The 11,477-nt window shown below is 39.9% G+C and overlaps 1 protein-coding gene across 1 annotated transcript in view; it reads left to right on the forward strand.

The window, feature by feature from the left end:
• Window positions 1–1,316, forward strand: part of USP32 (ubiquitin specific peptidase 32) — a gene marked incomplete at its 5' end in the record, with an annotated part of 52,646 nt that extends 51,330 nt beyond the window's left edge. Inside the window, one exon of the mRNA XM_008937399.1 lies at window positions 486–1,316. Coding sequence (XP_008935647.1) covers window positions 486–659 — 174 coding nt within the window. The remainder of the gene's footprint in view (window positions 1–485) is intronic.
• Window positions 1,317–11,477: the final 10,161 nt, after the last annotated feature.

Raw genomic sequence — 11,477 nt, forward strand, 5'->3', positions numbered from 1 at the left:
AAATTTATTTTTGCTGAGAACTGTCCTTTGAAATTATGAGCATCTCAAAAGTTGCATCAGATAAATATTAAAATGATGAGCTGAAATTGTACGTGAGATGTTTTTCAAGTTAACATCTGTTCATCTGCTGTTACCCTGCTTAAGAAAAGATGCTTATTTTGTACACAGATGGAAAAATTACTAAAAATGGAAGCCCAAGAATATTTTTTCATGATGCTAGCTAGTAGTTTTGCATTTAATTACTGACTAAATCTGTTCTGACTTTTCTAAGTATTTGCATTTATCCCTACAAGATTTGTCATACTTCTCCAGTAAATAATGAAGGCTGCTAACTATAATAAGGGAGACAACAAATGGGATTCTTCTTGTTGTGAACAGCCAGTTAAAAATAAAAGTTTCTAGGTCAGTTGTGTATATTTTAAGTTCAGTGGCAGTAACACAATTGTCTCGTTGCCTATTTCAGAGCAGGTTTTTCTCTTTCTCAGGAATTGCATCCCGACGAAATCGACACCGACTCTGCCTACATTCTTTTCTACGAGCAGCAGGGGGTAGACTATGCACAATTTCTGCCAAAGATAGATGGCAAAAAGATGGCAGACACGAGCAGCATGGATGAGGATTTTGAGTCTGATTACAAGAAGTACTGTGTTTTACAGTGAGCAGAGGATCTTCTGTGGACTGCTGAGAATGTGAGGGGAAAATATCCTGACATTTACATTTGGCAAAAATGTTACTGAAACAGATAACCTAAGTGTAGTTATTGTACCCTGTGATCTGAAAGCACAAAAAGAAAACCCTATAAATAGCAGTTAATATAAAGATAGTATTGTTTTGTTCTGTTATCTCACTACATGCTCTAAACATTTCTGATGTTAGACATCAGGCTGAGACTGCCATTGGCCTTTAAACAAAATGGTTTGAGAAAAGCCAACGAGGACCAAATAAGAGCTAAATTAAATAGTCCAAATAAGAGCTAAACGAAGTAGTGTAGAGTTTACCAATTGTTCTAACAAACCCCTACAGCTCTCTTTAGGTTTAAGATAATGGGGAAGAAAAATTGTAGTGTTGTCTTTGGACAACATGATATTGCTACCTCCTTTTTCCTGCAGTTTTATTGCATTTTATTGGCAAAACAGGGAAAGCAAGAGAATGAAAAGTGCACAAACTTAAAGAATTATCATCAAGAGTAAGAGAAGTTCCCAGTTTTGCCATCACTAATGTGTGTCAGTTGCTTTCTTTCTGTATGTTGGGAGCACAACCAAATGCTAATTTGAGAAGAGATTAATTTTGACACTTGAATGGTTTATTATAATTGTTTTCTCCACGTGTTGGCTGTGCAGATCAACGTGTTTCAGGAATGGCTTTTCCACCTGGAGAGTGCTATCTCAAGCTGCTGAGATGCCTCAGGAGGAAACTTCAGGTTGAAGAGAGTCGTGGTAACACGCGCGGTGTCTTAAAATGTGCACATTGCACAAAACGTTCCCAGCTTTTGGAAGGAAAGATGCTTGAGCTTATGTTTCATGACTGGCGTTGCTTTTAAATTTGCACTTTTGAAAGTTTATATAATTAAATTCAAAAACATAGTTTGTTTTTGTTGTTGTAAGGGCTCTGGCGTGAATGGCTGTGAATTATCCACTGTGTATTTCAGATCAGAAGCTGTGGCTGTCAGGTCGCTGTCGTAGCATTCATGGGTGGGGTTTTTTTTTTTATCGGTTTCCTAATTTAATGGAGTTTCTTTTTTCAAAGTTTAGTTGCCTTTTCAATTTTATTTTTTTTTCAACAGGTTATTCACATACTTGCAACTAAACCAGAATTGCTTTCCATGCCCTTGCAACATGCTCTTCTAAGTCAATGAGCTTATTGCATGAAGGAAAGCATGACTGCGTCCTAGCAGAGACTGGGGAAGAGATGGTTCTTTTTTGAGCAGGCATTTCTTTAAACATTTTCAGTGTTAAATGGTTTGCATATCTGAATGAAGATAAAAGTTTCACTCTTTTGGCCTTTTGTTCTTCAGCTGAAGTCTAAGCAGCTTACTAATTTTGTCATATGTCATCTTCCAAATTCTTTAGAGTTTGTATCTTCACTAACAAAATTGATACTTATATGGTTGATCTCTGAAATAAATGTTTGGATTCGTTTTAACATGGTTTACAGGAATGCAAAACCTACCAGTAAGTTTATAATTTCCAGAACTGAGTTTTATCCATTTAAGAAATTACATCAGCTGATCTTGCTGTCTTTACTTGGGTGAAAACCTCCCTGCCTTTGACAGAGGTCGTGCCCCTCTGAGGACAGCAGATCGGTTCCAAAATAAGTATTGTCTTACTTGTGAAGTGTTGCTCCCTATCCTATATGGTCTTTTATCTTTAAAGTGGTCTAAACATTGAGACTGAAGAAAAGCAAACATCAATTTCTAGGTTAGAAGCTTTTTCAATACCCATTTGTCTACTCCTCCCTGTGCAAACTCCATGAAAAGTGAAAGATTTTCAACTGATTTACTTTTAAAATGGTTTATTTAAGCAGGTAGCACAATCTACTAATGTTATTTGATCTTCTGTGTTTGTTATGTTGGTTGTAATTAATTTTTTTAATTAAATTAATTCATGAATTAGTAGTAAATTTATTAAGTTAACTATTAACTACATTCACTTTGTAAATTATTGTATAAAACATTGACAATGCACTGACTTTAGAAAGATGTTAATGTACATAAATACCTTGTAAATAAAATAGTGTTGATGTACTGGAATATGAGCTGTATTAAAAAAAGGTATCGGTAATTGTATATGGAGTGAACCTGTTTATCTGTAACTATATTATTCAAACAAATTAAATACTGTGGATGCAGATGAAGTGTCACTTCTTGTCAGATAATTTTTAATAGCTGTTTTGCTGCTTTGAAGTTACTGTCCTGTTTTCATTAAGCTTAAATGGAATTGGCAATCCAAAAGATTGAAGTGTGTAAGCACACAGCAGTTCTCTGCAGTGTGTCCAGCACAGCACTTAGAACTAAGTACTGAGATAGTTCAACTCTTCTAATTTTTTTTTTTTAAAGTTATTTTAGTTTTCCATTTGAGAACATTCTGTTCTTTTTTTTTTTAATCAGAATTATTCAATTTAATAATTTAAAATGTGTGCCTGGATATATGAGAGAGTGGTGAGAGTGAGACCTTTCCTTCTTACAAATTAGGCTGAAGAACAAGTGCACAGAACCACATTAATTCTGCGCTTCTCACATTTTTCCAGGGTGTAATTTTAATAGATCTCAAGTGAGACTGGTGATGACTTAGAAGCACAGTGACTGCCTGTGGCATCCCTTAATACCTACCCTTGCAGCCTTTCTTCAGGTTATTTAAGTGTGGAAATAATGACATCTGTTTTAAACTATTTAATTGCTTAATTTTTGTATGTGTACTTGCAAAATTAAAATTTGAGTTGTAATAATTTTATTCTGGGTTCTCATGCTGTGGTAAATGAGGCTTTTTTTGAGTTTAGCAGAAATCAGGTGAAAAAAAATTTGTGTTGTTCAAAAAATAATGGGATTATAAGAAAATCATGTAAAGATTCCATCATTGGAGGGTTTGGAAGTTTTATGAGATAAATTTTGTATTGCTGTGCTGAATTTTTGCATTCACCTGGACCTGGTGCCAGGGCACCTTGCAGAGGTGGAGAGTGAACCTGCTGCATTCACCAGCACAGGAAATTCTTGCCCTGAGCTGAAGGAAGAGTCACACTAGCACAGGCAGTCACCATTTCCTCTGTTCTTTTGGAACCTGTTACGTCTGTAAAATCACAGATTGACTTGGGCTGGAAGAAAAGGAGATCACCTGACTTGGGAGTACAGTTCCCTGTGTTGTGGCTGTGAATACCCAGGGTGATGTGTTTGGCTGCATTTTATTTTAATTTACAAGTTGTGGTAAGTGTGCCTTTCTTTAAGAAGGAAAAAAACTCAAAGCCATCCTGAATCCCTCTTTCTGGTACCACCTGTAGAAATCAGATAAGTTTCATATATGCAGAGACTTGTAATGGCTTCTTGAGAAGGTACATTTCTGCATGAATCCTAGTAACAGGTTAATGGCAAAAAGTCATTTTTGATGGCAAAAGCCATCAAATGATCTGGCTTATCTGATGTGTTTTGCTAGAGGAATCACTCCCTGCATGTGTCAGATTGTGAAATGATTTTAAAAGGAGAGGCAGAAGGAGACTTCTCTGAGAAAATACTTGAGCTTCTTCCTCAGAGTTGAGTATGAAATTTCTTATAGGATCTTTTCCATTTATGGTACACATTTATTGGTATTCTATTAATGTATGTCAGTATTTGAGATGTATCCTACTGCTCAGTTTTAGTTGGTGCAAGATTTAAGGGTAATAAAGTGTAAAGTTGAAGGCAAAAAAAATCTTAGTGGAGGTATTGTAAAACCTTTGAGAGAGACATAGAGGGAGTAGGAGTCAAAATTGATCTTGCTGGTTTGGGGACATGTGCACCTACAGATAGATAGATGGCAGTTCAGAAGTAGAATAAAACTTCAGAATGTGAATCCAGACGTTAGTTCATAGAATTTTGAAAAGAAAGGCAATGGTGACTCCACTAACTGATAAGCAGACAGTACCTAAACTATATTTTCATCTAAAGCCTTTTTCTTATTTACAAAGGTAAGTTTATATTTTTCTCACTTGAATCCTTTGTTCAGTATTGGTGATAATAATAATGACACTTATTCTCAGAAAACAGTCCATTTTGAGGAGAAATGATCCCTGATTTTCAAGATCCCTGAAGGTTTTGCTCTTGAAAGCAGGGCCTTTGAAATGAGGATCTGAAGCTACTTGATGTACAGCCTTGGTGTACTGATATGTTCCTGCAGCTGCTTCTACATCTGAGCATTTGCTCATGTATTTTCTTCATGATTGTGTACAGTGCTGAGACATTTCCTCTGCACAGACACTGACTGTGAGACACTTGCTGCAATTACAGTTGTGCTTTTTTTCCAAAAGGGAAGTAAATCTGGTTGAGTTGGCAACTGGACCAAAGTCCACAGTAAGCTGGTCCATCTGGAGTCACATATCGCTTGGGATTGTTTGTTTTTTTGAAATGTTTCCCAAAACTGTGATTATGTTTAGCTGGAAATGATCTATTGTTCTTATTTTATGGCCCTTGAAGATGCTCAATGGCTGTTTAACCAAGGGTTAGCACACATCAGTATCGTAAAGGATGACGCTGGAGAAGCGAGTGTCTCTGGAAATGGAGCCATCTCTTGCTGTACTTATCAGCTGCAGCTGAAGCATTTGTGCAGCATTAGGTGATGACTCTTGCTCGGTGCAGTTCTCTTTACTGCCTGGTGATAAATTTTGAGAGCATTCATGGTGACAGATCTTCACAAGCATGATAATTCCCCAGTGTCGTTTGAGTTATTTGTGTATTTTCGACATTGAATTTTTAATCCGAATCAAAGATGATGATCTATAGCTGTTCCTATCATTAATTTCCTCTGCTAAGGCTTTTAGGTATTGAAAAGGGCAATTTTAAAAAATTAAAAATTCTAATTACTCAAGATGTTCATACGTGCTGTTTTCAGGACTAAAGCTTTTATTGATTCAGAAGTGCACCAAGGGCCATTAAGTAGATGGAGGGATCATATCACTGCCAAAAACCTGCAGCCATTTTGTGCTCTTCAATGCCTTTTACTTCCCAGATCAAAACTGTACGAGTCTCAGATGAGGACTCTCTGAAATTAGCAGAGCCCATTTTGTAAGAGAGGAGCAATTGTGGAAGGAGCTGTGCTGGAATTTTACCCACGTACCCTGAGATGTGTCTGAAGCGCTAAAAATGCGGCCTACACTCCGAGGTAGTTGGGAAACCTTCCTTTAAACCTTGAGTAAAATCCATCAGCCAAATGGCTTTTGGTCTTTCTCCTGGGAGGGAGGGGGAAAGACACAGCAGGGAAAGTACCTTCTTCAGCAAAAATGTCTTTTTTCCTCCAGTGTGATGGGGAGCACAGAGGCACCAAGTCCTGATACCAACAGGAGTCGACCACTGTTCCTCCCCTTTGTACCCTCCTGTTCCCCATGTTCCCTTTGGATGGCACAGGAGGTTGTGCTGCTGATTTTCTCCATATCATGGATTTATCCTTCACCCACAGCTCGGGGCTGTTACGTGCCAAGGCAGCGCCCGGGCCGTGGCACAGCCACCCCAGCTGGCCCAGGGCCGCGGGATCCACGTGTGCATTCGCTGCAGCTTTGGTTATGCTTCTCCCTTAGGCCCAGTAAATTAAAGCAAGAAGTTGGTCAAATGCAGTCATCCGTGCTTGCTGATTTATTGTCTCAGGAAAATAAAAACCTGACAGAAGCTTGGAAGATTGTGCCTTTTGTCTGGGACAAGCCTCCAACTTCCTTCTGCACGTGTTAAAGATTTCCTGTTTGTGAAAATTAAGAGCAAGGTTTGATAAGGTCCCTGTAGTTAAATCTGCCACAAGCTAGAAAATGTATTAAGGATGCTTCTGGATTTTATATAAATCAAAAATTTTCAGCTTTTTTTGTAGGACCCAGAAGTGCTGGTCTTGCTCATGGTAGATGATCACTTCATGAGTCTTAGCAGCTCACTGAGAAACTAAAATGGATGAGTGATATCCTGGCTGTTTTATCATATAGACACACAAATTGCAGGTTCTCTTATTTGAGGGATTAAATAATGCTTATCATTGAGACAGACTTCAGCTTTCCTGCTTTTTACAATTGAATCCTTTTGTCTGGGCAAACAAAACCTGTAAGTGGCTGAGCAGGACATTGGGATGTCCATGTCAGGTAACTTACTCATTTGAAGACACAGCTGAAAGGCTACTGGAAGATCAACTTCAGTCTTTTATTTAGATTTCCTGAAAAATGACCTCCAGAATGAAAATCACAAGGACAATTTCTATTAATTATTTAAACTTCATTTAATCATTGTGCTTTCATGCAATCAGTTGCCAGCAGCATTTTCATCTGAAGTGGTGGTGTGGTGGTGGTGCCCTGGGAGCAGGCGTGGGGAGACCACCAACCCAGGCTGCTTTCCTGTGTTTATTCAAGCCTGTGAGAAGTGCACAGACAACAAAAGTGTGTCTGGTTACTCATTTTAAGACTAAAAAAAGGTAAATAAACAAGTCTGAGAAGAACATCCATGTGTACAAAAGTGCATCCAGCGGGCACGCTCAGTTACTTGCTAGTGCATAAAACATGGAAAAAACAATGGCAAAATACAACTTTGGTTTTGATTTAGGACCATTCCAGACAGATCTCTAACAGTTAAATCCTTTTGTTGGATTGGAAGCTGCCATCCTGCTGCACGTTTCCAGTCTGATTATCACTCCCTAGGTTTCCAGAAAGCTGTTCCTTATTTTCTGGTCAGGCTTTGGGGCTCACACAGTTCCAGGGAAAAGCGTGGGAGTTCTCCAGCCTGTACCACTGTGTGTGGCACCTAAAAGCAATTCTTTCTCCAATTTGAACGTTCTCCTTAATCTTTAGCTATAAACCACCCCCTCAGTGCTGCTTCCAGCCATTCGTGTTTCTTGTCAATATGTAATTATAGAAACAGAGCTGAGGCAGCTGCATGTCCTGTCCCACGTTACCTGCTTTACTGAACCTTGCCTTTGGGCTTCTAGCACTAGATTTAAAATCGGGACTGCAGAGCAAACAGATGTCCCTAGGTGGGGTGCATGCTGCTTTTGTTTATCTGAGTGCACGGAGTTCCATCCCCTGCAAAAAAAATAAACATAGCAGCAGATGCTTCACAGCCTTTGTTAAAGTGTTTGTCTGATCTCTGGAGACGCAGGACTCCTTGTCCTGGGGAAAGCAAGACTATTTACCTTAGGACCGCTGAACATTTTTTTCAGTATTAGATCTGCATTGAGTGCAAAGTACGAAGAAGATGGCTCGTGGAGCTCCTCTGTGTGGTAACTCTGCTTTCTAGATTTTGGAAATGTTGAGAAGAGTTTTGATCTACTATTTCTCAGCAAATTGTTTCTCAGTTGAATGTAACATGCTACAATAACATCCTTCTCCCTTTTCCACGGGCACGGGCAGCTCGGGGGGCTCACCCAGGCAGAGTTCGTGTTCTCTGAGGAAGAAGCAGATGCATTTCCCTTTTACTCAGAGTGGAGGGATCAGGGCTGGTTTGTAGCACCTGCCTTTCCCACAGAGTGTAACAGAGACTTGTTACAAATTACATGTTAGCATGGTGTATAATTTTGCATAGAACTATTGAATCCTAAAATAATTCAGGTTGGAAGGAACTTCCAAATGTGATCCAGTCCAGCCTTCTGCTTGAAGCAGTGTCCTCGCTGAATGTGGATGTCCACTAATGCTTGCAGATAGAGTTGGGTTTTGTTAATGTATAAAATATTTAAGTTAAAAAACAAACAAACAAACAAACAAAAAACCAAACACACAACTAAATGAAGATATGTTCTTTTCTGAAATACCTTCTTTTTCCTGTAGTTTGTCAGTTTTCTGTCACAGCCAGGTCATCTGATCTAGACTTTCAGATCATGCCTGCAAATATATATCTTCTTCTTGCTGACTCTTCTCTAGCTTTTAATTTCCTAATTTTTAATTCCCTAAAATTATCTTGCAACTTATGTTGTCTGTAGACTGATCATTTTAGGTGGTTTTGGTCAAACTGAGGTAGAAGAAAGGAACTAAACTGACAAATAGAAAGGTGTTAGGTTATTTGCTGGCTTAGTCAAAGAAATAGTTAAAGGCAACTGGCTTAGCTCGATCTCAACATCAGAGAGAAGTTTGACTGAGTGTTTCAGCAGCTCTGGGTACAGGGGTAGTCTTGTTTAAAATGTGCTGAAATATGATATAAAAAATATTAATCTAAACCTTCTTTATGTTTAGCATACGACAGCTGAGAAGGTTTGCAGATTAAAAATTGTCCTTTCACTTAATGCAGCATTTTGATGGAGAAAATATTTATATGCATAATAAATAAACCTTGGCATCCTAATGAGAAACTGCAGGAAAACTGAAGAGTGCATGTGAGTCAAGAACTGGGTAACAACAAAGGAAAGCTGCTGCTTCCGAGCCAGAAACGGGATCCAACACCACCAGTGGCAAATTAAGAAAGCCTCACAAATGATGTTTGTATTACGATGTTTGGAGTAAGGAGACAATGCCAGGAACACTGTGATTACAGAGATCTGGCCCTCACGTTCTCAGAGAGATCCCTCCTCCCAAGTGGCCCGTTGAGATTCCGACAGCGGCCCTGGCAGCCGGTGCCAGGCAGGGGTGACCACAGGCAGGGGTGACCACAGGCAGGGCCACGTGTGCAGGGCTTGGGCTTGCCCGAGGTGGGGAGGAAGAGCTCAGCACTGGGGGCTGGAGGAACATGACTGGTGTGATGCAGCCTCGGAGCAAAGCAGGGATGAGGACAGCAAGCTTGGCAGAGCCAGCAGCGTGTCCTGCCAGCAAGGAAGGCAAAGAGCGCCCAGAGCCTTGTTAGCAGGAGCCAAGTCAGGAGATGAAGGGGAGTGATTAGCCCCTTCTGCTCAGCACTGATCAGGCCACATCTCGGGTGTGGTGGGTGCTGCCCTGAGTCCCCTCCAGGTCAAGGCAGACAAGGTGGTAATTGCAGAGGTGCTGCCAGCATCTTTGGTGGGGCAAGGCAGGATGATGGAGACCACAGACAGAATTAACTAAGAGTGGTTCTGACCTCATACAAGGAGAAACTTGGTCTGTGAGGGGCACTGCAGCAGCAGGACAGGCTGACACAGTGGCTCTGGATTTCTGTCCCTGGAGGTGTCCACAAACCTGGATGAAGCTGCCTAGTCTGAGTGCACACCAACCCTGCTCTGAGCAGGAGGCTGGACTAGAGACCTCCAAGAGCCCTTCCAGCCTGAATCCTCCTATGATTTGAACTCATTTCCAAACTGGCAGGGGTAGAGCTGGCTGAGTTTTTAAGCTCTGATGTTGAGATGTTCATGCAGCAATTTAAATCATGGCTCAAGGCTTTGTCTGGATGCTGGAGGTTTTCCTTTGTGATCCACCAGCAAACAGAACAGAAAGTTAGATAAATTTTTGTTAGATGCTGTTTTCCTTTTGATATGGAATAAAACCCTTTTCAATTTTTTTTTTTTTAAATCCAAAACATTCCTGTTGTATGAGGGTGCCTCTCCAAGGGACAGGAAAGGATTCCACACAGGAAGACCCAAATGATGCACATTCACCATTAGCACACACTGATGTTTATGACCTTGCTGACGAGCAAGTGAATTGTGTTTGCTTGTCATGTGGTCTTGCCTTTTTATCTTCAGTTTTGATTATGAAAATGTTCCTGTTTAAAAGACATACACAAGGGAATAAATCTTTGGGCCCACTGCCTCTTTGAGCATAGGCAGCCCCCGTATTTAATTTGTAACAAAGAGATTTTTAGTGGAAGCTTTTTGATAAGAAGTTGGCAGAGTATCACAGGACCAACTTGAGCATGAGATGTGAATAGAAGTGTCACACTGGGTTTATAAACTTCTTACCTTTTCCTCTAATTATATATTTTTTAAACCGTTATGAATGGAATATTACCTCGAGTATTACTGGCTTCAGTGTATATGTTATTTTCAATTAGTGACTCAATTAAAGAAGTAATTAAATTTGGCTTTTAGCATAATCCAGAGATTGGACTCCTTAAAGAGACATGAAGTGAACTAGCAGCAGTTTAAAGTAGTAAGAATTAAGAGTGACCTGAAGAATGATTTGGTTTTAGCACAAAATCTGCAGGGGTAAGAAGCTTGGACTTGTTATTTAACCTGTTTGATTTAACTGGGCCAAAAATGCAAGCTGTGTTTTAAAGTTGCCTTCTTACATGTGAGTGGCAGGCAGTTGAACACAGCAAAAGACAAGTTTACTGTGAGGAAGGGTAGAGTTCACATAAATACATAAAACATGGTGAGAGTTGATTAAAGGAAGGTGGGGGATAGAACACAGATGTGAATATCCCCTCCTAGTATTTTTTCATTCTTTGCTGGATTTGGTCTTGCTCCCTTTAACTGCTGGGCTTTGATGTTGCAGGGTAGAAAGCAGACGCCTACCTTAGCAAAGCTTTTGTGTTGGAGGCAGCATTGACCCTTTGTCTAAGGAGTGCTCAGGCAGGTTATAAATCTGTAACGTTGCACTTCACCTTTTGTATCTTGCTTAATGACCTTTTAAAAATAAATGCAGAATAGCTGAAGGAAACAGTATCGAGATGGAAAAGCTGACACGTAGGCAACCTGAGCTCTGATTTTTCAGATTGCTACAGGCTGTTAAACAAAACTTCTTTTTCTTTGCTCTGTGGTTTGAAAAAACAAAAAGGAGAGGAAAAAAGGGGAAAGGGGGACAGGGCACTGTCTTCTTAGCTGGGCTCTCTGTCTTATAATTCAGCTGTAAATTGCTTACTGGAAAAACGTTGCAGAGTTCCTGGAACTACAGAAAGAGGGTACAGTCATTCAAATAGGGCAAGAGGCTCTTTG

Source organism: Merops nubicus, unplaced genomic scaffold (genome assembly GCF_000691845.1).
Source record: "Merops nubicus isolate BGI_N331 unplaced genomic scaffold, ASM69184v1 scaffold7883, whole genome shotgun sequence".
NCBI lineage: Eukaryota > Metazoa > Chordata > Aves > Coraciiformes > Meropidae > Merops > Merops nubicus.